The sequence below is a fragment of the Podarcis gaigeae genome (assembly GCF_964106915.1).
Source record: "Podarcis gaigeae genome assembly, chromosome: 13".
Taxonomy (NCBI): domain Eukaryota; kingdom Metazoa; phylum Chordata; class Lepidosauria; order Squamata; family Lacertidae; genus Podarcis; species Podarcis gaigeae.
The window spans coordinates 1,076,579-1,102,607 of NC_139689.1; the positions used below are offsets into that span (position 1 = coordinate 1,076,579).

A 26,029-nucleotide genomic window follows, 5' to 3' on the forward strand; every position below is an offset into this window, starting at 1 on the left:
GGACGATGGGGCTGAACAGCCGCTTTTTGCTGGCATTTATTTCTCTGACCTGCACGAGGACCTCGGGGGATAACAGTACCCAGATTTCCACTCAAAACCAGGGTGCAAACTGGGGGTTGCCTTGGGGCATGCACAGAGTGCACACGATGGGTGGGCAAAGGGGGATGCTGAACCGCAGGCACTCTCTCCCATCCCTTTTGGCCTGAGACTCCTGGCACCCCCCCCCCGCCCTGCCTCCACCCGAAACGGGCATGTCCTGAGTTGCTCCTGCAGTCAGAGAAGGGTCCTCGAGCCACTCAGGCAAACAGATCCCCAAGCCCTGCTTCCCCTCCCTCTTTTTCCTGGACCATAAGAGCAGGGCCCCCATTTTCCAAGTAAGAGTTGGGCCTGCATGTCCGAATGATCTTTTCTCTTGCAGGCAGACAAGTTCCTGACCACTCACCTGAGGGGCAAGTGGGCAGCCCACTCAAACTTGCACCACAGATCCGACACCGGCACACTTAGGGATCTGCACAGTATGCACATCATGCGTAACAGAACTCAGCATTTTGGCTAATCTACTTTATTTACATATAAACACACACGGAGCACTGCAACATGGCTCCCTCTCTCTCCAGCATCAGACAGCAAAGAGGAAGAACAAAGGACAATAGTCCCACTTCACGGAACACAAACATCCTGTCTCCGTCACTTCCCACTCTGTGGAGTCAAAACATACACCGTCATGTAAAAGACAACAATCCCATTACGGCAGTCATGGAGCAGGTATTCTAACAGGGCCACGACCTGCTTTTCTCGCTGCCGGGCTCTGCAAACCTCAGGTTAATAATGCACGTGTGAATGAGACAACCAGCCTTGGGCTCCGCAGGCAAGCACAAGAAGGGGGTTCGGGCACCAAGGACCCAAGATCAGGCATCAGGCACGGCGCCTTTTATTGGAAACGGTGCATACAGACAGGGATGGGAGGAACAAAGACTCCCGCGTGTCTCCCCCCCTCACAACCCTGCGTCCCCTGATGCTGCTTCGGGTCAAGTCTGGGTCCCTCTAGGTAACGAGGAGCTGCTGGGAGGCCGGGAGGCCGCAGGATTCTTTATGGGCGTTGAAGAGCTCCTTCAGGGCCTTGACGTAGAGAGCGTGGAAGCTGTTCACCTCGTCCTCAGTGGGGCACGGGCGGAGCGGGACCGGAATAGGCTTCCCCACTGCAGGAAGGAGAAGAAGTGTGGACAGTTGGGGAGTCTGCTCTGCCCCTCGCCCCCACCCCATGGCAGCCAGGGCCTCCCCACCCCCCCAGCAGCTTTGCACCCTGTGCTTGGGTTTCAGGGGTGGCTTAGGTGCAGGAATGGAGGGGACCCCAAGGGTCATTTAGCCCAACCCCTTGATTAATGGCCAGCCAACCTCTGCTTATAAACCTCCAAGGAAGGGGAGGAGGAAATCGGTGGGTGGGTGGGTGGGTGGGTGGGTGGGTGGGTGGACGGGTGGACGCACGCACGCACACAATGGTAGCTCCCTCCATAGCAAGCCCCATAAAATGAGGCGGCTCGTTTGATTTCTGCATTGCAGAGGGGTTGGAGTAGATGACCCTTGGGGGTACCATTCAACTCCACAGGTCTCCGATTCAGTTCTAAGGGCGAAAGGGAGATGCACTGCTGTTTTATACGATGCTGAAGAGTTTGTGGCTCTTTGCAATCAGGTTGGTGAGTTGGGATTTTGGGGTGCAGGGCGAAGGCTAAGGAAGGAAAGAGGAGCCTTGTGGGTCCTTACCCACCACCGTGAGGGGGGCAGCCATGGGCAGGAGCCCCCAAGAGGTGCTGGAGAAGAGGCCCCTCCCGCTGAAGAGACAAGGGGCGAAGCCGATCAGCTGCTTGAAACCGAGCTGGAAGCGGCGAGCGAAGCTGCCCTCAGGGAACCGGATCAGTTGGAAAATGTCATTCTCCCCAAAGGTGTAAACGGGCACCAGGTCAGCCCTGCGAGGAGGAAGAGGAGGAAGAACTTACTTTCTGTTTTGAGAGAGGGAGAGACAGCATGTCGGTGCGCTCTCCCAGGTCATTGATTTATTTTGCTGCTGTACAATAAATCGCTTCTTAGATTAGGAGGAGCTGCGTACGAGGGTTTTTCTGCATGCCTCTGATTCCTACACACACACTTGCTATCTGTTATGCTCTGCTGAAGCCAGGAGGAGCAGAGCGGCGTATCGGAAGAATGCTGGATGCCAAAGCACTTCAGCTGTTCGCAGTCAAAACAGACGTTCAACAAAACAGGATATGGCTCATAACTCACAGGTTATGGAGTCAGCCGCCCAGGTGATTTGGCCGGCTCTTGAGAGGGTCCATCACAGAACCACAGCAGGAGCCAAAATCAATGTCGCCAGAAGTTTGTTTGAGGTGAGGCTACATCCGGGGGACAGCATCAGAGAACATGTGACTAAATTGGTGGCTGTGCTTAACCGACTGAAACAGTTAAACATGAATTTTCCAGAAGATTTGAAAGTTTACATTCTTCTGAGCTCACTAGACAAGAGTTATGACAATTTGTGCCTAACTCTAGAAGCCATGCACCTTGCAGTTTGTCTCGGGTCGCCTATCAATGAGGAGGAACATCGGCAGAGGGGCGGCACGCAGGCCCAGGCAGTCCTGCTTCCAAGAGGGGGGGGGCAGTGAAAGAGGACACCGTGAAGGCTTTTGCTACGAGATGTTATCGTTGTGGCTTGGAAACCCACCTGCGTAAACAGTCCCAAGGAAGCTGCACAGAATGCCTCCAAGGCCATTGCCCTGGGCAACCAGATTAGGGGAACGGACCGGTGTGGGAACATAAGAAAGGTCCCAGAGGAACTGACAGAGACGCAATGTCACATCATTTTGCAGTTTCCATAGCAACAGTGAAGGACAGCGACCAGAGCAACGTACAGCGCTGGGTAATTGACAGCAGAGCCAGTCATCAACCGCTGCCATCTGGTGGCCAAATGCGGAACTGCAGGGCTGTTTCTAAAGGAAAAACAGTCACGCTTGCTGATGGATCCAAGAGACAGCTGACAACTGTTGGCTCTGTTTTTGTTCCTTTTCTGCAGGCTGAACTGGAAGCATTTGTGGTCCCAGGGATGAAATGCTGTCTAATGTCTGTGTCTTCTTTAGTTAGAGATGGGTTTAAGTTTTGCTTTGAGAATAATGCATGCTCTATTTCCAGGGGCGGGACTGGAACACTGAACAACATTCAGTGTTGAATGTCAGATCAGGCTATTCTGGAAACATCTCAAGCAGGTAAGGGTAACACTGGGTCAGCACAGACAGTGTGCAAATGTTCCCACTCACAATATGTGTCATCATTTGTGGAACAGGAGGATGTCCCCCTGCAATTGGGGATATGTGAGAAAAATACCAGGGTGCACTGAGGGATGCAAAATGAAGTCATGTGCCAAGTTCCTGGATTGCAGAGCATGCAAGAAAGTAAAGGTAAGAACGAGCAGTTATCCTAGGTCTAACGGGGTAACCAAGAAACCTTTTGAGTTGATTCATGTAGATATTTGTGGCTCTATGTCCGTTGCAAGTCTGGGCGGCACTAAATATGTTTTAACCTTGACAGATGATTACTCCAGAAACAGCTGGGTGATACCTCTGAAGGACAAGGGTGAAGCTGCCACCATGCTGAGGGAGTGGGTCACTGCAGTGGAACTCCACTGCAGAGTGGAACTCCACCCTGCAGAGGGTTTGCAGTTTCCAATCAGATAGTGGTGGGGAGTTCACTACATTGCAGAATTACTTTTGCAGAAAGGGATACGTCACAGGTTGACGGTTCTGCACTCACCACAGGAAAACGGGGTGGAAGAAAGGCGGAACAGAACGCTCCAGGAAGCGGTGGAAGCGATGCTTTTTGACTCAGGCTTACTACAATGCTTCTGGGCGGAAGCTTGGAAAACGGAGAATTTCACTCTGAATCGTTCCTACAACTCTGTTGTAAGGGGGCGCACCCTATTTTCTCTTGCATGGTAAGAAACCAAAGGTACATTTATTTCGTGTGTTTGGGTGTGAAGCTTTGGTTCTTGTGCCGAAAGCTAATGCAGGAAGGGTGGCCCCAGGTCCCAGAAAAGGATCTTTTGTGGGAATGAGCGAGGGACAAAGGAGTGAAGATTTGCTTATCCAGAGGGCAATCAGTCACAGGTTCTAGTCAGCAGGAGTTCTGAGTTTTGTGAGCAAAGTGGGTGGACAGGCATCCATGGGAATCCTGACATTCTCTCAGTTTGCTTGACTCTGCTGAAGATGGAGAGTTAGTAACTGAACCTGCTGAGGACCAGGTCTCTGACCAGGAGCAGGAGCAGGAATGGCCATCTCCAGAGGCTTTTAAGCAAGAGCCTCGGAGTGCGCCAACTTCTCCAACCAGTCCAGCTAAGTTCAGAAGGCGCAGTCAGTCAGAGGGGGAGTCTTCTGAGGACAAGGACACACATGCTGGTCCCAGTACCTCAGGGTGAGAGGGGGCATCTGACGTAGTGCCATGGCGTTCTGCACGCACTACGGAAGGGAAGCCGCCCAAAAGGTTCTCAGTCACTGTGTGGCTTGGTTTGGCTCAATGCGAACCAGAAAGTTTTGAGGAAGTGCAACAGTTGCCTCAGGCAGAAGCCAGGAAATGGCATGAGGCAATGGAGAATGAGTTGAACTCAATGAAGTCTCTAGGTGTGTTCTCCACCACAACACTGCCGGCAGGCAAACAGGCCGTGAGCTGTCATTGGGTTTACAGAATTAAACCCATAGCGACAGGAGCACCACAGTACAAAGCTAGGCTAGTAGCTAGAGGTTTCACACAGAGAAAAAGGCTGCATTATACTGAAGTGTATGCTCCAACATCTAGGAGTGAAACTCTACACTTGCTACTAGCAGTTGCTGCCCAGAGGTGTTGCCAGGCACATCATTTTGATGTGGATGTTGCTTATTTGAACTCAGATCTGAAGGACGAACTGTACATGCTACCTCCTCCAGGGTTCGAGGGCAATAAGGCAGATGTAGTGCTGAAGTTACACAAATCCATCTATGGCCTCAAGCAATCGGCCAGAAACTGGAATTTGTGTCTGAATGAAACTTTGGAAAATATGAGTTTCTGGAAGAGTCTTGCAGATAGCTGCCTGTACCTGAAGGGATATTGGGAGAAAAGCAATGACAAACCTAAACAGCATCTTAAAAAGCAGAGACATCACCTTGCCAACAAAGGTCCGTATAGTTAAAGCTATTATTTTCCCAGTAGTGATGTATGGAAGTGAGAGCTGTACCATAAAGAAGGCTGATCGCCGAAGAATTGATGCTTTTGAATTATGGTGCTGGAGGAGACTCTTGAGAGTCCCATGGACTGCAAGCAGATCAAACATCTCCATTCTGAAGGAAATCAGCCCTGAGTGCTCACTGGAAGGACAGATCCTGAAGCTGAGGCTCCAAGACTTTGGCGACCTCAGGAGAAGAGAAGACTCCCTGGAAAAGACCCTGATGTTGGGAAAGATGGAGGGCACAAGGAGAAGGGGATGACAGAGGGCGAGATGGTGGGACAGTGTTCTCAAAGCTACAAACATGAGTCTGACCAAACTGTGGGAGGCAGTGGAAGACAGGAGTGCCTGGCATGCTCTGGTCCATGGGGTCACGAAGAGTCAGACACGACTAAACAACAACCTGAAGGGGTCAGGAGAGACACAGTGTTGGTCTTTGTTGATGACAACATACATGTGGCTAAGACAGGTAAACAGGTGCAAGGTTTTGCCAGAGCATTTTAAACTCAGGAACCTAGGACCGTTAAAAGTGTACCTAGGCGTCCATATATATAGAACCGAGGAGGCAGTTTCTTGCTCAGTCAGAAAAGCGAGATTGAGCAGTTGCTTGAGAAGTTCAGGATGGCTGAGTGTGCAGGGATCAGAACAACCATGGAAACGAGCTATGTGAAAGTCAGCTTGGGAATGTTCTGAGTTCGAAAACGCTGAGATCCTTCAGTCAGCTCTAGGGAGTTTGTTGTATCTTTCCCAATGGAGCAGACCAGACATAGCATTTGCTCCAAATCTGCTCAGCAGGGAAGCTACAGAGCCAGTGTGACTGCCTGGAATGGCATCAAGCGAGCGCTGTGGTATCTGCAGGATACCAAAGATTTCTGCCTCAAACTGTCAGCTGAGGGTGACACACAGCTCACATCCTGGACTGACAGTGATTGGGCAAATCTTGGGGATAGGAAATCAGGGTCTGGGTTGGTAGTGAAGTTTGGAGAATCTCTAGTTGGGTGGAAGTCCCGAAAGCAAAGTCTCATTGCGCTTTCCTCTACAGAAGCTGAATTCAGCGCGTTGTCAGAGCTTTGTAGGGAACTGCAGCTCTAAAAGTGTTTGGTCCAAGAGATCTGTGGGGAGTGTTGCTTGCCCATCACCGTTTGGGAAGACAATCAACCCTGTTTGACGTTGGCAGAGTCTGGACAGTTCAAGTCCAGAACTAAACATTTAGACATACGTTTCCAAAATGTATGTCAGAGTGTCCAGACAGGCTTAGTAAATCTGAAATACTGTCTGAGCCAGAAGAATCTGGCAGATGGGTTCACTAAACCTTTGAGCGTCCAAAGACACGGGGAGTTCTGTGAAGGGTTGTGTTTGGGGTAAGTGGTAGTACTTACATTCACCCCAATGGTACAGGACGAGAAGGAGGGGGTGTGAGGAGACCCAGAGCTTATAGGGTTAATAGCTCAGGAAGTTACGTCCTGTCACTGGTGGGGTATTCAAATATGGGGTTTTATGCTTTGTTATGTGAGCTGATTTTTCGGAAGAGTGCTGGACGCCCAGGAACTTCACCTGTTTGCAGTCGAAACAGACGTTCAACAGAACAGATTACGGATCATTACTCACAGAAGGAATGTCGGGTCAGGGAGAGCATTTGATCCAACCAAGAAGCTTTGAGGTAGGGTAGGCTGTGGGAAGGCAGGGTCCTTAGCATATGGAATTCATGGCCTGTTATACATTATGAGAAAACTTAATTGGGAAAAAGAGAAGGTCCCAACGAAGGAGGAGTGGCCTTTGAAGGAAATGGACTAGGCAGAAACGGCAAAGCTCACAGCAAAATTAAGAGATCAGAATGATGAACTTTTTACAGAAGGATGGAGGCCGTTTGTGGATTACTTAAAAAACATTACAGTCAAATGAAATCGCGGACAGGATTCGAGATGAAAGCAGCAGAATAAAAATGACAAAATAATTGTACTAATCTTTTTGTAATAGATGAAGATACAGCACAGTAGCTTTGAGTAAAAACACTGTGTAGGTGGAAAGTCCACTTATGGAACAGTGGAATTATTTGTTAGGAAGGTTATTGTGAAAACATAAGAAAAATGTAATAAAAAAATTATAGAGCAAGGAAGGACAGGGACCTTCCGTTCTCGCAATTGCTTCATTGGGGCAAAATCCACCAGGAAGCACTGCCATGCTCACGAGGCCCGAGATATTGCTGACCTGCACCCAACATGCCCCCCCGGACCCCCCTTGCTTCCTTGGTGCCCCTACCCGTGTTGCAACGCTAGGCGCACGAAGCCCTTCTTCCCTTGAAGGCAGACACGATGCTCTCCGGGGGCACTGTCCAGGGACTCGGACGCGCCCCCCACCACAATGACCACCGCGTGCCCGGGGGGGCCACTCAGGAGGAAATCCAGGGAACTTTTGTTGACTGAGACCATCCCTGGAAGTGGGAGGAAGCAAACATTATTGTGGGTGTGAAACATCTCCAGGGGTTCCCTGCTTTGCAGCGGGTTGGACTAGAGGACCCTCACGATTCTCCTCCAACTGAAATTATGCGAGTCGGTTAAAGGGCAAAAGGGTTGCTGGCAAAGGATCAGCGTGTCTGGAAGTGGTTGGAGGAAAGACGGTGTCTAACTGATTGAGATTGAATCCTGACAAGACAGAAGTATTGCTTTGGGGGGCAAAGGGGGGCGGGCAGGTGTGGGGGGCTCCCTGGTCCTGAATGGGGCAACTGTACCCCTGAAGGACCAGGTGCGCAGCCTGGGAGTCATTTTGGACTCACAGCTGTCCCTGGAGGCGCAGGTCAGTTCTGTGTCCAGGGCAGCTGTCTACCAGCTCCATGTGGTACACCGGCTGAGACCCTCCCTGCCTGCAGACTGTCTTGCCAGAGAGGTGCATGCTCTGGTTGTCTCCCGCTTTGACTACTGCAATGCGCTCTATGTGGGGCTACCTTTGAAGGTAACCCAGAAACTACAACTAATGTAAAATGCGGCAGCCAGACTGGTGACTGGGAGACCACATAAAACTGGTCCTGAAAGACCTATATTGGCTCCCAGTATTTTTCTGAGCACAATTCAAAGTGTTGGTGCTGACCTTGAAAGCCCTAAACGGCCTCAAAGGCCCAGTAGACCTGAAGGAGCGTCTCCACCCCCATCGTTCAGCCTGGATACTGAGGTCCAGAGCCAAGGGCCTTCTGGCGGTTACCTCCCTATGAGCAGTGAAGCTACAGGGCAGAGGGCCTTCTCAGTAGTGGTGCCCACCCTGTGGAATGACCTCCCATCAGATGTCAAAGAGAAAAACAATTACCGTAGATTATGGCGTATTAGGCAACTGGGCAGCTGCCAATTTGGGGGGTTGACTTAATATGGCCAGTCTTATACGCGGCAGCTTTGCTGGGCAGCAACAGTGGGCGGTGGGCTCCACTCCACACCAGGAGGAAGCCCCCCAGCACAGCCGGCTTAGCATCGCAGGGCAGCTTCCTCCCGGCGTAGAGCCTGCCACCCGCTGCCGCTGCCCAGCAAACCCATACCCAGCGTATAAGACGACCTCTGACTTTTTAGGGAATTTTCTGGGGTTAAAAGGTCGTCTTATATGCCAGAATCTACGGTATCTGACTTTTAGGAGACATCTGAAGGGTGCCCTGTTTAGGGAAGTTTTTTAATGTTTGGTGTTTTATCGTGTCTTTAATAGTCTGTTGGAAGCCACCCAGAGTGGCTGGGAAAACTCAGCCAGATGGGCGGGGTATAAATAAGAATAATTATCTTCCTCATCACCACCATCATCATTTGCACAAACAAACGCCCCTTTTCATTTGCACAGGAGCAAACAATGGCAGGAAAAACAGGCATTCTTGCTGGGGAATTCTATTCCCAGGGGCGCTAGAAGGGCATTCCTGAGAGTGGGGTGGTTCCTCCCATTTGATGGGCCAGGCAGGGTTCTTGAAGATGGTCCTTAGGTGAGGGGCCACCCCACTTCCCTGCCCCCACCATTCCTTGCCCCGTTGGCCTCACCTGAGCTCATCAGGTACTCCCGGTAGACGGGTATGCGGAACACCCCTGCGAGGACGGCCAGGCTGGGGCGGAGGCCAGGGAAGGTGCGGGAAAAGCCGGTGGCCTCGGTGCAGAAGGCGGAATAGGCCCCCGCGCAGATGATCCCGTGGGGGTGGGAGCCCAGGACGTAGTTCCGCGTTGGGGGCAGCTCGGCCGTCTTCACCAGCTGCAAGGCAAGAAGGGCGAGGCATTTGGCATTTGGACCCCCACCCGAATGTCAGTGTGCAGATTCCATGGACAGCAGCCTTTGACGGCCGCCACCTCCTCCTTGTCCGTGATCTGGTCTCCAGGGGTTCCAGAGACCCTGGGCATCCTTCAGGAGCCCTGCCAACCCCCTTCTCATACCTTGATGGGGAAATAATCCCGGTGGAACTCACAGACTCTGCTGCGCCTCACCCAGTCACTGCGGCGCCCACCTGCAAAGGGAAGAGTCAGAGAACTGTGTGGTTGGAAGGGGATCCCCAGGGGTCATCCAGCCGAACCCCCTGCATTGCAGGAATCACAACTGAGGAATCCCTGGCAGATGACCACCCGACCTCTGCTTAAAAATTCGTTTAATTAGTTATGACTCACTGATGCTTAATTTTAGTGTTTATTATTGAATTCCAATGGATTATTGCATATTGCTTTACTTGGTGTAAGTTATTTTAAAGTTATTGTGACTTTTTATGTAGGATATGATTGTTACTATTAATACTTGATGTTTTATTATTATTAGTGTGTGTGTGTGTGTGTGTGTGTGTGTGTGTGTGTGTGTGTGTGTGTTGGAAGCCGCCCAGAGTGGCTGGGGCAGCCCAGCCAGATGGCAGGGTATAAATAAAATTATAATCAATCAATCATGAGGAGCAAGATGCTCCTTGGGGACCCTGCCAACTCTGATTCCATGTTATATTTCTTTTGATTCCTGTCAATTACAGGATTTTGTGTGTGTTTTTATAGCAAAATTTAATAAAAAATGATAAATACATAAATAAATGCAGCTGATTTTTCTGCCCTCCATACAGAGAGAGAGAGAGAGAGAGAAATGAAATGCCTTCTGCCGTTGTGTCATTTATTGGAACCTGTCTTGGAAACTAGATAACAGTAAATAGCAGAGACGGAAACAGGTTTGGGATGGTCGCACGCTGCCCCAGTGGAAGGGGGTGAGCTGGAGGAGGAGGGGCAGGGCGAGGCAGCAGCTCCAGCTGTGTGGGTCTGGGTGTGGGGCTCAGCACCCTTCTCAGACAAGGAGGGGCACCTTTCACCTGACCTCTAGGTAGGGTTGGGGGCAGTGCTGGATTTACCTATAAGCTAAACAGGCTATAGTTTAGTGCCCCAGTCCCTTGGGGGGCCCCAAAAAAATTAAAGGAAAAAAACCTGGATGCACATATCCGAAATATAAGATAAAGAACAAATAAAATAAAACCTACCTACAGGAACAGTGTTTTGTGTTGTGTCGGCTCCTGTGATGTAAGTCATGGGCCCCGCCTGCTAGCCTGTTCCCTTAATTATCCCTGGTTTGCTCATTTCTATATATAGGGTACCTACGATCTGCATCTGGGACGCGGGTGGCGCTGTGGGTTAAACCACAGAGACTCGGACTTGCCGATCAGAAGGTTGGCGGATCGAATCCCCGCGATGACGGGGTGAGCTCCTGTTGCTCAGTCCCTGCTCCTGCCAACCTAGCAGTTCAAAAGCACGTCAAAGGGCAAGTAGATAAATAGGTACCACTCCGGCGGGAAGGTGAACAGCGTTTCCGTGTGCTGCTCTGGTTCGCCAGAAGCGGCTTAGTCATGCTGGCCACATGACCTGGAAGCTGTACAATGGCTCCCTCAGCCAATAAAGCGAGATGAGCACCGCAACCCCAGAGTTGGTGACAACTGGACCTAATGGTCAGGGGTCCCTTGACCTTTACCTTACGATCTGCATAGACTGGTTGCATGGCTTTAGATACCTATTATGTCCGTCAATTACCTTAAAGCATATATTCAACTCAAAAAACAATGACAAATTGTTGTGGACAAAGGACAGCTGGACATATAAAGGACCCAAATCTGGCCCTGGTTGGAGAGAATCGAACTCACCTCTCTCTGGCGTATCCCAGTCGAAGATCCACCAGGCGAAATACAGAACGCTGATAGGCCAGAAGGAGGTGAACAGCAGGTAGACCAGGAGAACGGAGAAGAAGGGACCTGGGGGGTGAGGGAAGGAGATTCTGTGGAATCTTGTTTTTATGTTGGATGCTGGATATGTGATTGCCAAATTCTGATTTGAAAAACCAAATAAATATTTTTTTTAAAAAAAACAAACCAATATTACAAAGCCCTGCCTGGGACCCCAACCCCAATTTCACGGGACCCCCGAGGATGTGATCTGAAGCCCCCCTAAACCCAGAAGAACATTTTAGGTTGGAAGCGGCACCCCAGGGTCATCTAGCCCAACCCCCTGCGGTGCTGACTCCCTAGTCCAGACTCACCTGGCCCAAAGCTGCTTTGGAAAGAAGAGGGGGGTTGGCTTTTGGGGGAGGGTGTGAAATAAAAAAATTAAGGTCTTATATATATATATATATAATAAATGTTTATAAATGTACCAAGCAAACACGTACATAAATATATAAACCACATGTCTGAAGCAGCACAGGAAAACTGCCCTGGAACCATTTTAACCCCCAAACTGACCAAACGATTTCTCTGCAAGGTCAACGGAAAATGGAAAAGCCTCCCCATTGCCTTTTCCTTCACAAATCCTGTCTTAAGGGTATGTCTGTGTGTGAATAGGGTGAGCCCGTGACCTGGCTCAGGAACTCAGTATTTGTCATTACAAAAGACTGGCCAGGCTCCCCAGGGTATCCAATCAAGTGAGCATTAACAGGTAACCTGCCAGACAGGAAATAAACAACGCACTCAGATTTCTCTTGTAGACCGCCCTTTCTGTGATGTAGGCATGATGTATCGGGGGGGGGGTCTTGAGCTACACCCCTTCTGTGATGTAGGTATGAAGTTTCTGGGGGTGGTCTTGGACTCCAGGGCGGCCAATTTAAAATGTCTATATGACGGTGGGCACACCTTGGTTCGGGGTCCTCCTCCTTTCCTGCGTGAGAGGGGAGCACCCCGTTGCAACAGTTCAATAAAGATCAGACTAGCTGCTTTGCTTCTCAATATTCTCTGCTTGGCCTCTGTTCTTTTCTCCCACCGATGGAGAACCTGCAAAGGACTCTCTTGTGTCCCCCATAATGGGAAAAGGGCAGTTTTCCTTTTATTACAGGGGCCTGGCCTGCCAGAGGACCTCCCAAGGGCCATGGCCCCAGGAAGAGGGGGAGGCCAAGCTGCCCCTCTTCCCTGAGCACCCCCTGCCCCTCCCTCCCACCCACCCAGCTCCCAACTTACCAAAGAAGAGGAAGGTGAGGACCCACTGGAAGACGCTAAGAGCCTCCAGGTGTTTCTTCAGAGCCATCTTCTGACCCTGGGTCTCAGAAAGAGATCCTGGGGAGAAAATCCACAAGGGGGGGGTGTTGGGGGGGATGTGCAGCAGGATTGCAGCCAGGAGGGGCCCCTGCCTTGGCAGAAGGGAGAAGACGCAGGTGTGTTCAGCACAGGTGGCCTCTGACCTGCACCCCAAAGCCCAGCTGCTCCCCTTCAGCCGTGCCCTCAGGAAGGGGGCAGCATGTGGGGCAGGAGGAGGAGGAGGAGGAGGAAAGAGGCTCACTGGTCCAGGAGAAGATGTTGTCTTGCCCGCGGCTGCAAGGCACCCGTCTGTCTCTCTGCCACCTGCACTTTGATAGCTAGGTGAGTCGGCAATAAGGATGCTGCTGTCACCCAGGTGAGGCAAAGGGGACCTGGCTGAGCTCTCCTCTTCCGAAAGGAGACAAGGTGCGTCATTTCATTCCTGACCTTAAAAAGGTCAAGCCCATTGGCTCCCAAACCGGGCGTGCCCAGAGGACCTTCAGATTCTTTTCTTTTGACACCTGGCCCTGCCTAGCCCTCGGCTCCCTCCCCTTGGCCCTCATCCCAGGGCCGCCCCGCCCTCTTGGTCCACAAGACAAAGGTTGGGTTGCCAGGATCCATTGCCCCATCTGCCTGCCTCCCTTCTCCAAACCAAGGAGGAAGCTGCGCTTTAGGAGATAATAATAATAATCATCACATTTTAATTATTTCCCACCCTCCCCAGCCAAAGCTGGGCTCAGAGCAGCATAAAATGCAATAAAAAGCAGGGACGAACCGTTTTCAAAACAACAGATGCATTTCAAAATCAGTGGGACTTATGGTGGAACCATAAAGCGGTATAGTTGGAAGGGACCCCCAAGGGTCATCCAGCCCAACCCCTTGCAAGGCAGGAATCGCAGCTTTGGTGGCACTAGCTCTAGGGAAGAAAGAGTGCCTCTGAGCAGGTGAAGAGTGCTCTGAGGATCCGCAGCTGCAGCTGCCTCCCTTTCAAAGGGACCAAGCACAGCTCTTCCTGATGGCCTTTAGGTGCCCCTGGAGGAAAGACAGGGTGAGAAATCACCAGGGTTTCTGAAGTGGGTGGGGGTGTTGGGTGCAGTTCAAAGGTTGCCCCCCCCTCCTCCTCCTCCGTCTCCTGCCAGGCAGGGCAGTGAGGTCCAAGCTGACCTGACCTGGGGGGGGGGGGGGCAGAATTAAAACTTACGCAAACCTTTCCTGGTAATGACATTGCTTCCTGCCTCAGGGCAGGGCAGCCTCTCTACAAATTAGCATTTATATATCCAAATACTTTCCTCCAGAAATCTGTAAGCATCAGACATTGCATAAGGAGACGCTTCAAAGAGGCGTATTCTCGTTTTGGCACCTCCAGCAACACGTCCTTGTAGATCATCCCTTTCTATATTGATGTATCGGAGCCCAATATTATTTTTGGTTGTATAAGACGTACTGTATTTTTCGCCCTATAGGGAGCACTGGCCCATAGGACGCACCTCGGGGGGGGGGGGTTGGGAAATGAATTTAAAAAATATATTTCTCCCCCCCCCGGCCGCGGGGCGGGGGCCCAGCCCCCAGAACAGGCTGCTATCCGCAAGCCTTGCGCACCGATGCCTCTCGCTCTCCAGGCTTCAGCGAAAGCCTGCATTCGCCCCATAGGAGGGCCTTCGGAATTCTGGGACTGTCCCTGGAAAATCAAGACACTTGGAGGGTATGGCAGGAAACTCTTAATCTCGAGGTCGCGGGTTCGAGCCCATGCTGGGCCAAAGGTTCCTCTTTTTCATTTTCAATTTTACAAAGAATCAAAATACAAACATCATATTTCTTTGACTCCCCCCCCCCCTTTTGTGGATCCTTAGGTTACAATTTTTGTTCTACATCTCCTCCCTGACTCCAGTTATTATAAGTCCTTACTCCAATCCATGATTCGAATTTTTACTACACGTTTTCTGTCAAACCTAGGAGGGAATGTTGTTGTTTACAATAATTTTTTTTTCAAATGCATTTTAAACTCTCCCCATTCTTTATTGAAATTTGATTCTTCCTGGCTCCTGATTCTTCCGACGAATCCCGCATTGCGGATTGGCCCAGCATGGGCTCAAACCCATAACCCAGGAATGGGGAGGTGGGTTGGCTGGGGGTGGGGAGAGAGAGGAAAGAGACCCAGACAGGAAGAGCAGGGTTTTTAAGGAAGAGGGAGGAGGAGGAGAGGGGGAAGACTGATTTCCACCTATCGTATTTTTCGCTCCATAAGACGCACTTTTTTTGTTAAGTTGTGGGTGAACATATCAGACGACAAATTCTTCAAACAGCTCTTGTTTATTCAGAGGCCAGAACAGAACAGAACTGAGGAGCTCAGTCAGCCTGCTTATATAGAGCTCCAGTACGACGTTACTGTAGCAACTTTCTAAGACTACAGTGTCCAATCACTGAATATCACTTTCAATCCTTCATTTGCATAACTATCTACAATGTCCCCCTGCTGGCCCAGGGTGAGAACCTCAATACTGTACATAACACCTTTCTTCCTAAAAAGTAAGGGGAAATGTCTGTGAGTCTTATGGAGCGAATGCGTGGTCCCTGGAGCCAAATTTCACAGGGGCAAAAAGCAGATCATGCTTCTTTTATTGAAAGAGGGAAGGGGGTATAGAAACAAAGCCGCTGATCGGCAAGCAATCGGGAGTGAGATGAGGGAGGCTAGATATAAAGGAGGCTGCCTGGGAGGGAGGAGGTAAAAGCCCATGGATCCTCAGGATTTTAGCATTGGGTCACCCCAAATTCACCACCAGATCACACAGCATGTCCATGGCTACAGCCTGCACCAAACAAATCACGCACCCACTGTTTTGTGTGGCCGCAATGCGGCAAAAACGTGGTTACAAAGCACAGTTCCACATGGATCCTCAGGATTATTGCATTGGGTTGTAGCCTTTGAGCCCTTTCCCACGGGTTGGGTGTGCATTGCTCCCGTCAGCGAGCCAAGAAAGTTGCGAGAAGGCTGGTCAGGTGGATGTGCTGCTGGCGGCTAGGTCATCTTTTCCTGAGAAGAGGAGAAAGCTTTGTTCCTTTCAGCTACTTTGTGTTATGCTTTGTGTTATACAGCAGAGCTAATGCATTTTAGGTTTGCATCCCCAAAGAAAGAATTTGGGAAGTCTTGAGGCCTAGTTGGGGTGACTACACACTAATTGGGGTGACATCACAGTCAGGATTTGGGTATCCTGTCCCTTCATTCCCCCCCCCCTTTATTTTGGACAGCCTTCCGTCCCAAGGAGGCACTGGCTGATATTCTCGAGCTAGTGCTATAGTCTGGGGCCGAACCATTCGTGACACCATTTTATGCATCATATTTTGCAAGCATTGCAATAAGTAAGGCACACAGGAGCAGAAAAGAAGCAAAATTATCAATGGGCCTAGTGACATCATCAAAAGTCCTCTAGGTTCGGAAGCCAATCAGTCCACCAGGACATGTCCCATCCGTTCCAAGTAGGGACAGGGACATGGGCCACTTTTTCAATTTCTGCTGCCAAATTTTGATTAGCTTCGCCATGGTCAGAGATGTTAAAGCAACAGGCCCCTTCTGTCACATTTAACGCAACACAAAACCCGCCCTGTCACGCCAGGAGAAAGTCCAGCCCTAAGCAGAGCTGAAGGACTGGGTGGCGATTAACCGGAGGGCTGTGGCCGTGGCATTGGCGACAATCTCTACTACCGCTTGGAGTCTTATTATGCGGTTTAAATTATAAATTGGCCCCCTTGCTCCTGTGATTTTCTCTCCCCGATTCCATGAGGCCGGATCATAATGGGCCACTATCCTTTCTGGAGGCCACTGATCCTTGCCCCAATTTTGGGAGCTGCCTCCTGCAACTACTACTAGGTCAACCGAGCGTCTCCTCCGACGGGGTGCAGTAGCAATCGGCTCATAAATCAACATGGGAGGAATTAAAGAGGCTGGAAAGCATCCCTCCCAAAGGGATGGTATGGAGATGATAAGCCAGCTTTCCACACACCCAATACACATCATGTCCTTGAGCAGAGACACCACCTCCCCCTCCTGAAGCCCTTGCCAAGTGCGTTAGGCATGCAGTTAGATTACAGCCAGAAAGAGTTCCTAGTGTGGACTCAGTCACGGTTGTCTGGGCTGGGAAGGTGCGATTACAACGGGAGGCCCCCACATACGTCAGATTGTTACTGGCGCCCTCAGACTGGTTCACACAGAGCCATCCAGGAATTCAGTGAACCTGGAAAGGGATAGAATGGTTCCATCAAAGGAATTGTTTCCCAGAGGGCGGAAGCCAAAAATTGGGGCCGTAACTGAGGACTCTTTCCAAGGCACAGGGAGGAGGGGCATTCCTCCCAAAGCATTTGTAGGTCCCAGAGTGCAGACCGTGCAATTGGTTCGGTTTGCAGAATAAGCCCCCATTTCAGCCATTTGCAGCCGTTTATTATTCGTGTTGTGGGCACCCCACTCCCGCATTAGCTGCTTGGTCACCTGAAGGGGTGTGGGCACGCTGACGGCCAGAGGCAGTAAAAATACCACCATGGCCAAAGCCATAGTCACCCACAGCCCTATCCTCACCACCTGGGCTCAGGGATCTATTTATCTATTACCTAGTAGGTATTTGGGCCAGGGGGAGGCTTTAGGTAATTCTCTACCAGGTGGCTAGATAACGAATCGGGCTGAGGCATAATTCCCTGATTGAATGTCCCACACAAATACCCTCCCCTGAAAGAGTGGCGCAAGTCTAGTTCTTTCAGGAGCAACTGGGTGTTCCATTGTGACTGGCAAGGTTTCAAAATCTCATGTTGGAGCAGCTTTTTGATGTGAGCTTGCCGCGTCCCTTCCAGACTGAAACAGCACCTGAAAAAAACATCTTTGACAAAGTTCCCAGGAAACTTCCACTTGCTTTTAAGAAGTTACTCTTGAGGTCCTTGCTTAGAGCGGGGGGGGGGGGGTAAACTTTGGCCTTCTGCGTTTATGTTGTTGGGACTGCAGCTCCTAATTAGCTCCAGGCAGTATGAGTTGAATCTTGTCAGGATTCAACTTCAATCTGTTAGCCGCCATCCATCCTCCAACCGCCTCCAGACACTCACACAGGACCTTCACCGCCTTCACTGGTTTTGATTTAAAAGAGAGGTAGAGCTGGGTATCATCCGCATACTGATGAACACCCTGCCCAAACCTCCTGATGATCTCTCCCAGCGGCTGCATGTAAATGTTGAAAAGCATGGGGGAGAGGACAGAACCCTGAGGGACCCCACAAGTGAGAGCCCAGGGGTCTGAACACTCATTCCCCACCACCACTTTCTGAACACGGCCCAGGAGGAAGGAGCGGAACCACTGTATGACAGTGCCCCCAGCTCCCAGCCCCTCCAGACGGTCCAGAAGGATGTTATGGTCGATGGTGTCAAACGCAGCTGAGAGATCCAGCAGAACTAGGAAACAGCTCTCACCTTTGTCCCTAGCCCGCCGGAGATCATCAACCAGTGCGACCAAGGCAGTTTCAGTCCCATGATGAGGCCTGAATCCCGACTGGAAGGGATCCAAATGGTCCACTTCTTCCAGGCGTGCCTGGAGTTGTTCAGCAACCGCTCACTCAATCACCTTGCCCAAGAATGGAAGGTTTGAGACTGGGCGATAATTGGCCATCGTGGCCGCATCTAAAGATGGTTTTTTAAGAAGCGGTTTAATAACCGCCTCTTTCATCGGGTCTGGGAAGGCTCCCTCACGGAGGGAAGCATTCACCACCCCACAAAGCCCATTGCCCAGTCCTTCCCGGCTAGCTTTTATAAGCCAGGATGGGCAAGGATCCAGGAGACAGGTGGTTGGCTTCACTCGTCCAAGCAGCCTGTCCACATCCTCGGAGGTAACAGATTGGAACTGATCCCACTCAACTTGACTAGACAGAACTCTAGCACTCTCCCGCCCCGGCCCTGCTCCCACGGTGGAGTCTACTTCTTCCCGAATCTGAGCGATTTTATCTGCAAAAAACTTTGCAAAATCATTGCAGGAGATCGTGTGGCCCGTACTGGGCCCCGATGTTGCAGGTGGTTCCGCTAAATTGTGAACCACCTGAAAAAGTCTCCTGCTGCTGTTTTCTGCAGATGCAATGGAGGCGGCGAAGAAGGCCCTCTTCGCCGTCGCCATTGCCACTTGGTAGGCTCAACGTTGAGCTCTAACCTGTGTCCGGTCAGATTCGGAATGAGTTATCCGCCACCGGCGCTCTAGCCGTCTCAATGATTATTATTATTATTACTACTACTACTACTACACAAGATCCAGTGTAACCTGTAGTTCTATAGCATCACACAGCAACTTGTTTGTCTTGTCTATACCTAAGCTACAGTATTTCATTTTCTTGATTTAGGACGGTCGATGGCAAAGAAAGGCAACAGCGCTGCAGAAACTCAAGACACAGTTTGGTGTGTTAAGGAGCATCTTAAAATAAAACAGAGCATGCACATCTGCAGGAACTGAAGCCTTTCATCCTCTGTGGTCCAGGCAGGGAATCTGCTTAAATCACCAAATAAACAGAAAGTGACCAAAATGTGATCATTAACCCTTCCAGGTGTTGTGCAGCGGGGGAGAGGAATCTATCCCGCAGCATCCCCACGTGCATCTTGCCGCGCTCCTCTGCCCTGCTAGCTCTAGGGTCCAGCAACCCTTTGAATGAGAGCAGCGCCAAGAGGAAGGAAGGGGGGGGAGAAGCACAGTTGGTACATTCCACGTCCTCCTGTTTCGACAAGGGACCCGAGTGCGCCTTCGGTATCTATGCCAGGCCTTTGAAGCCTCTCTGGGCTACGACGGTTTCCTGAGGAAATCAAGGAATGGCGCGGTCTGGCCTGGTCTTCTCTCTCTCTCTCCCCCTCACACACCAGCAGCAATGGTACAGCCCGGAGCTGAGGCTATAAGAAGCGGCCGGAAGCGGAAGGACGTCCCTCTTATCCGCTCTCGGCGCGCGCGAGGGAAGCGGCGGTTGGGAGAGAGGCTGAGGGCAGAAAAGCGCGGGAAGAGCGGAGCGAACCAAGTGAGTAAGGCCGGGGGGGGGGGGAGAGAGATGGGGCTGATATGTGAGGCGGCTGGCCGGAGAGGAGGGCAGGCGCGGGCCTGGAGGGGGAGCGAAGGGAGCCGGATCCCCACAGCCTCCGCCGGCTCGTCTCTCCCTCGGAAGAATGCCCCCCTCCGCGGAGATGGGAAGAAAGCGCTTCCTTCGAAGGCCTCGGGGGGCGGAGAAGCGCCGTGACGCCGAGGTAGGAGAAAGAGAGAAGCCCGGCGGGGGAAGTCCAGGCCCCGCTGCGCGCCCTTGTAACTGAGCGAGGCGGGCGCGTGAGAGGCCTCGCCGGCCCCTGAGGGAGCCCGTCCTCTCGCGAGAACGCGTGGCCTTCGTGGGGCCGCGGAGGCCGGCAATGGCGGCGTGGCCTCGCGAGGGGGCGCTGTGGGCTGGGCTGGGCTGGGCTGGACGGGGCAGGCAGGCGAGCAACGGGGAGCCTGGGTGCTTTGCAAAGGGACACAGGGCGCCCTTGTTTTTCCCTAGAGAGGAAAGGGTGGAGGTAAATAATAATAATAATAATAATAATAATAATAATAATAATAATAATAATAATAATTTATTTTTACCCCGCCCATCTGCCTGGGTTTCCCCAGCCACTCTGGGAGACTTCCAACAGAACACTAAAATACATTAACCTATTAAACATTTAAAGCTTCCCTAAACAGGGCTGCCTTCAGATGTCTTCTAAAAGTCTGGTAGTTGTTCTTCTCTTTGACATCTGTTAGTAGGGCGTTCCACAGGGCGGGTGCCACTACCGAGAAGGCCCTCTGCCTGGTTCCCTGAAACTTGGCTTCTGGCAATGAGGGAACCGCCAGAAGGCCCTCGGAGCTGGACAATGGGGGTGGAGACGCTCCTTCAGGTATTCAGTGGTACCTCAGGTTAAGTACTTAATTCGTTCCAGAGGTCCATTCTTAACCTGAAACTGTTCTTTTATATATATATATATATATATATATATATATATGAGAAAAATAATTAAAAATTTTATTATTTTTTAATACAATTATAAAATCTTCCTAAAATTTTCACAAATCTGCTTGGACTTCCTTCAGCTTCTCTGACAATCATCCATTTTTCCCTCTCAATTATGCATTTCTTCTGTTTTTATTGCCATTAGTCTTCCCTCCCACTATCTATTTCTTTTTAACAATATATCTCAACTTTCACAGTCCTTCTTGAAACCCCGCTAGCGTTGTTTGGACATCACATATACTTTTCAGATATTCAACAAATTTTCCCCAGTCCTCGATGAACTTTTGGTCTCAAAGATATCTAATTTCCCCAGTTAGTTTATCCAGTTCTGCATAGTCTGTCAATTTCATTCTCCATTCTTCTGTCGTCGGTATTTCCTCTTGTTTCCATTTCTGGGCCAGTAGAATTCTCACTGCTGTGACTGCGTATTGGAAAAGTTTACGATCTTTTCTTCTTATTTCCTTTCCTGTAATTCCTAAAAGAAAGGCCTCTGGTTTCTTTACAAATGTATATTTTAACATCTTTTTCATTTCGTTATATATCATCTCCCAGAAACCCTTCACTTTCTTACAGTCCCACCACCACATATGATAAAATGTTCCTTCTTTTCCTTTACATTTCCAACTTATTACACGTCTTATACATTTTTGCTAATTTTACCGGTGTGATGTACCATCTATAAAACATTTTCATAACATTTTCCTTAAGTGCCGTACAAGCGGTAAATCTTAAGCTTTCCTTCCATAGTTTTTCCCAGTCATCAAACTGTATATTATAACTGAAATCTCTGGCCCATTGTATCATTACCAATTTAACTTCTTCATCTTTCATATGCCATTCCAGCAATATCTTACACATTTTTGACAAAACTTTACAGTCATTATTTATTATATCTATTTGAAACTTTGAGTCTTTTTCTGCATAACCGCTTTCTTTAATGTCTTTTTTAAACATTTCATTAACCTGAAAGTAATGCAACCAATCATAGACATGTTCTCAACCTGAAGCTGTTAGATAGATAGATAGATTAGAAATTTAAAAGACCTGTAAAGACTATCAAATCCTACAAAGCACTGATAATAATAATAATAATAATAATAATAATAATAATAATAATATATTTGTACCCAGTCCATCTGGCTGTGTTTCCCCAGCCACTCTGGGTGGCTTCCCAAAAAAATGAAATAAAAAAATTAAAAAGCCTCTGGTGTATTAGCAACCCCTCCCGGTTTGCCGTCCTTTGCAAATTTGATTAGCACACCCTCTATTCCATCATCCAAATCATTTACAAAAATATTGAATAGCACCAGGCCCAGGATGCAGCGAAAGGGAGGTATGGGGAAGTCGGAGGAAAGAAGGTCTATGAATATAAGAAATTATACATGTTTAAATGTTTTGTATGTTCTTGTCTTGTGTTTTGTTTGCTTTTATTATGTGTTTGAAAAATGAATAAAAATTATTTTTAAAAAAACCAACAAAACCACGTTTTTGGGCTATGGAGTTAAAATGAAACTGCATTTTAACCTGTGTTTTAAATTGGTTTCCCCCACCCTGTTATGTTTTTACTGTAATTTTACTGGTGTTAGCCGCCCTGAGCCCGGCTCTGGCTGGGGAGGGTGGGGTATAAATAAAATTTATTCTTATTGTTATTATTAAGGTGCAAGCTCGGAAGGTGATTGCTTCGGGGCATGCACAGAGTGCACACGTCGTGCACGGATGGGTAAAATGAACCACAGACTGGCTTCACCATGTCCTTTCGGCTCCTGGCACACCCCTCACCCTGTTGCCCACCCATATTTACGTCCCCACCAACGCAGAGCTTTTTCCCTTGCAAGACTTGACCTCACGCCACCCGTGACCCTGCAAGGAATATTCCTGCAAACTCCACACCCGGAAAGGCTTTGTTTTAGTTGTGGCACAAAGGCAGGTGGAAACCAGGGTTCCACGTGCTTTATTACCCTGCACCTTTCTCACGGCGAATATCTAAACCCTGCGCAGAAAGGAAAAGGTCAAATTGCTCTGACTTCTCCGGGGTTTCCTTTCTACGGAACAGCCTTAGGCAAAAGTATAAAGGTAGCAGAATTTGAGAGATGCTATGAAACTACGTCACTATAAAGACACTGTTTAACCTTATTGCCTTAGAATATCATTTTATAAGCAGACTCCAGTTTTATGCCTTGACATATACTTTTGTGGACTCTCTGCATGCCAGTTAAGTAGATTGATTGATTGATTGATTGATTGATTGATTGATTGATTGATGATTGGGAATGGTGTGTACAGACATGGATGGGGGAACAAAGACACCCGCGTGTCTCCCCCCAACCACAACCTTGTGTCCCCTGCTGCTGCTTCGGTCAAGTCTGGGTCCCTCTAGGTGACGAGGAGCTGCTGAGAGGCCGGGAGGCCGCAGGATTCTTTATGGGCATCAAAGAGCTCCTTCAGGGCTTCGACATAGAGAGCGTGGAAGCTGTTCACCTCGTCCTCAGTGGGGCGCGGACGGAGCGGGACCGGGATAGGCTTCGCCACTACAAGAGGGAGAAGAAGCATGGACGGTTGGGGGGGGGTCTGCTCTGCCCCTCGCCCCCAGCAGCTTTGCACCCTGGCCTTGCATTTCAGGGGTGGCTTAAGTGCAGGAATGGAGGTCATCCAGCCCAACCCTCTCCAATGCAGGAATTCGTGATTAGTGGCCAACCAACCTTTGCTTAGAAACCTCCAAGGATGAGGAGAAGGAAGTGTGTGTGTGTGTGTGTGTGTGTGCGCGTGCACGTGCAATCTCCGCTCCTCCATAGCAAGCCCCATAAAACGAGCCTGCTCATTTGATTCCTGCGGAGGGGTTGGGCTCGATGACCCTTGGGGTTCCCTTTCAACTCCACAGGTCTCTGATTCAGTTCTAGGAGGGTGCGAAAGCACCACAACCTGCCGCTTTGTACGATGCTGAAGAGTTTCTGGCTCTTTGCAAGCAGGTTGGTGAGTTTGGATTTTGGGGTGCAGGGAGAAAACTAAGGAAGGGATGGGGAGCCTGCTGGGTCCTTACCCACCACCGTGAGGGGGGCAGCCATGGGCAGGAGCCCCCAAGAGTGGCTGGAGAAGAGGCCCCTCCCGCTGAAGAGGCAAGGGGCCAAGCGGGTCAGCTGCTTGAAACCGAGCTGGAAGCGGCGAGCGAAGCTGCCCTCGGGGAAGCGGATCTGTCGGAAAATGTCATTCTCCCCGAAGGTGTAAACAGGCACCAGGTCAGCCCTGCGAGGAGGAAGAGAAGGAAGAAGGTGTGAGGAGACCCAGAGCTTATAGGGTTAATAGCGTGGGAAGTTAAGTCCTATCACTAGGGGGGTGTTCAAATACGGGGTTTTACGCTTTGTTATGTGAGCTGATTTACTTTCTGTTTTGAGAGAGGGAGAGACAGCATGTCACCGTGCTCTCCCGGGTCGTTGATTTATTTTGCTGCTGTACAATAAATCGCTTCTTAGATTAGAAGGAGCTGCGTACAAGGGTTTCTCTGCATGCATCAGATTTCTACACTCACACACGCTATCTGGGATACTCTGCTGAAGCCAGTAGAAGCAGAGCAACGCATCGGAAGAGTCAGCCACCCAGGCGATTTGGCAGGCTCTTGAGAGGGTCCATTACAGAACCAAAGCAGGAGCCAAAATCAATGTCGCCAGAAGTTTGTTTGAGCTGAGGCTACATCCGGGAGACAGCATCAGAGAACATGTGACTAAATTGGTGGCTGTGTTTAACCGACTGAGACAGTTAAACGTGAATTTTCCAGAAGATTTGAAAGTTTACATTCTTCTGAGCTCACTAGACAAGAGTTATGACAATTTGTGCCTAACTCTAGAAGCCATGCCCCCTGCCGACCTAACATTGCAGTTTGTCTTGGGTCGCCTATGTGATGAGGAGGAACATCGGCAGGGGGGGCACGCTGGCCCAGGCAGTCCTGCTTCCAAGAGTGGGGGGGCAGTGAAAGAGGACACCGTAAAGGCTTTTGCTATGAGACATTATTGTGGCTCGGAGACCCAACTGCGTAAACAATGTCCCAAGGAAGCTGCACAGAATGCCTCCAAGGCCGTTGCGCTGGGCAACCAGATTAGGGGAACGGCCTGGGTGGGAACGTAAGGAAAGGTCCCAGGGGAACTGACAGAGATGCAACGTCACATCATTTGGCGGTTTCCATGGGAACGGTGAAGGACAGCGACCAGAGCAATGTACAGCGCTGGGTGATCGACAGTGGAGCCTGTCATCATCTGATGCCATCTGGTGGCCAAATGCGGAACTGCAGAGCTGTTTCCAAAGGAAAAACAGTCAGGCTTGCTGATGGATCCAAGAGACAGCTGACAACTGTTGGCTCTGTTTTTGTTCCTTTTTTGCAGGCTGTACTGGAAGCATTTGTGGTCCTAGGGATGAAATGCTGTCTATGCTCTGTGTCTTCTCTAGTTAGAGATGGGTTTAAGGTTTGCTTTGAAAATAATGTATGCTCCAGTTCCAGGGGTGGGAACCAGTTGGTCAATGTTGAATGTCAGAACAGGCTATTTGTTCTGGAAACATCTCAAGCAAGTAAGGGTAACACTGGGTCAGCAAAGGCACAGTGTGCAAATGTTCCCACTCACTAGATGTGTCATCATTTGTGGCACAGGAGGATGTCCCACTGCAATTGGGGATATGTGAAAAAAATACCAGGGTGCATTGAGGGGTGCAAAATGAAGTCATGTGCCAAGTTCCTGGATTGCAGAGCATGCAAGAAGGCAAAGGTAAAAATGTGCAGTTATCCTAGGTCTGACAGGGTAACCAAGAAACCTTTTGAGTTGGTTCATGCAGATATTTGTGGCCCTATGCTCGTTGCCAAGTCTGGGCGGCGCTAAATATGTTTTAACCTTGAGAGATGATTACTCCAGAAACAGCTGGGTGATACCTCTGAAGGACAAGGGTGAAGCTGCCACCATGCTGAGGGAGTGGGTCACTGCAGTGGAACACCAGTTCTCACTGAGGGTTTCCAGTTTCCAATCAGACCACGGTGGGGAGTTCCCTGGGACTGCGTTGCAGAATTACTTTCGCCAGAAAGGGATACGTCACAGGTTGACGGTTCTGCACTCACCACAGGAAAACGGGGTGGCAGAAAGGCGGAACAGAACGCTCCAGGAAGTGGTGGAAGCGGTGCTTTTTGACTCAGGCTTACCACAACGCTTCTGGGCAGAAGCTTGGGAAATGGCAAATTTCACTCTGAATCGTTCTTACAACTGTTTCCTACACACACACTATCTGTTATAGTCTGCTGAAGCCGGGAGGAGCAGAGTGGCACATCAGAAGAGTGCTGGATGC

General features: G+C 50.0%; 1 protein-coding gene and 1 long non-coding RNA gene across 4 annotated transcripts in view; one reads left to right on the top strand and one right to left on the bottom strand.

Moving 5' to 3' along the window:
* Window positions 1-546: 546 nt before the first annotated feature.
* LOC310828894 (2-acylglycerol O-acyltransferase 3-like) overlaps window positions 547-26,029 on the bottom strand; it is a 31,887-nt gene continuing 6,404 nt past the window's right edge. Inside the window, exons 1-8 of one of the 3 annotated variants that reach the window (XM_083706906.1) lie at window positions 12,964-13,141; window positions 12,645-12,740; window positions 11,343-11,450; window positions 9,625-9,695; window positions 9,241-9,445; window positions 7,499-7,670; window positions 1,762-1,964; window positions 547-1,199 (exon numbers count right to left, since the gene is read on the bottom strand). In XM_083706906.1, coding sequence (XP_083563032.1) covers window positions 1,045-1,199; window positions 1,762-1,964; window positions 7,499-7,670; window positions 9,241-9,445; window positions 9,625-9,695; window positions 11,343-11,450; window positions 12,645-12,711 — 981 coding nt within the window. In that variant the 5' untranslated portion in view covers window positions 12,712-12,740; window positions 12,964-13,141 and the 3' untranslated portion in view covers window positions 547-1,044. Of the gene's footprint in view, window positions 1,200-1,761; window positions 1,965-7,498; window positions 7,671-9,240; window positions 9,446-9,624; window positions 9,696-11,342; window positions 11,451-12,644; window positions 12,741-12,963; window positions 13,142-22,648; window positions 23,242-23,750; window positions 23,954-26,029 lie in introns of those variants that run through there. The other 2 variants (XM_083706905.1, XM_083706904.1) reach the window with 2 other exon arrangements.
* The window catches only part of LOC310829101, a 46,466-nt gene continuing 23,000 nt past the window's right edge, over window positions 2,564-26,029 (top strand). Inside the window, exons 1-2 of the long non-coding RNA XR_014557137.1 lie at window positions 2,564-3,254; window positions 19,058-19,717. This is a non-coding gene — a long non-coding RNA (uncharacterized lncRNA). The remainder of the gene's footprint in view (window positions 3,255-19,057; window positions 19,718-26,029) is intronic.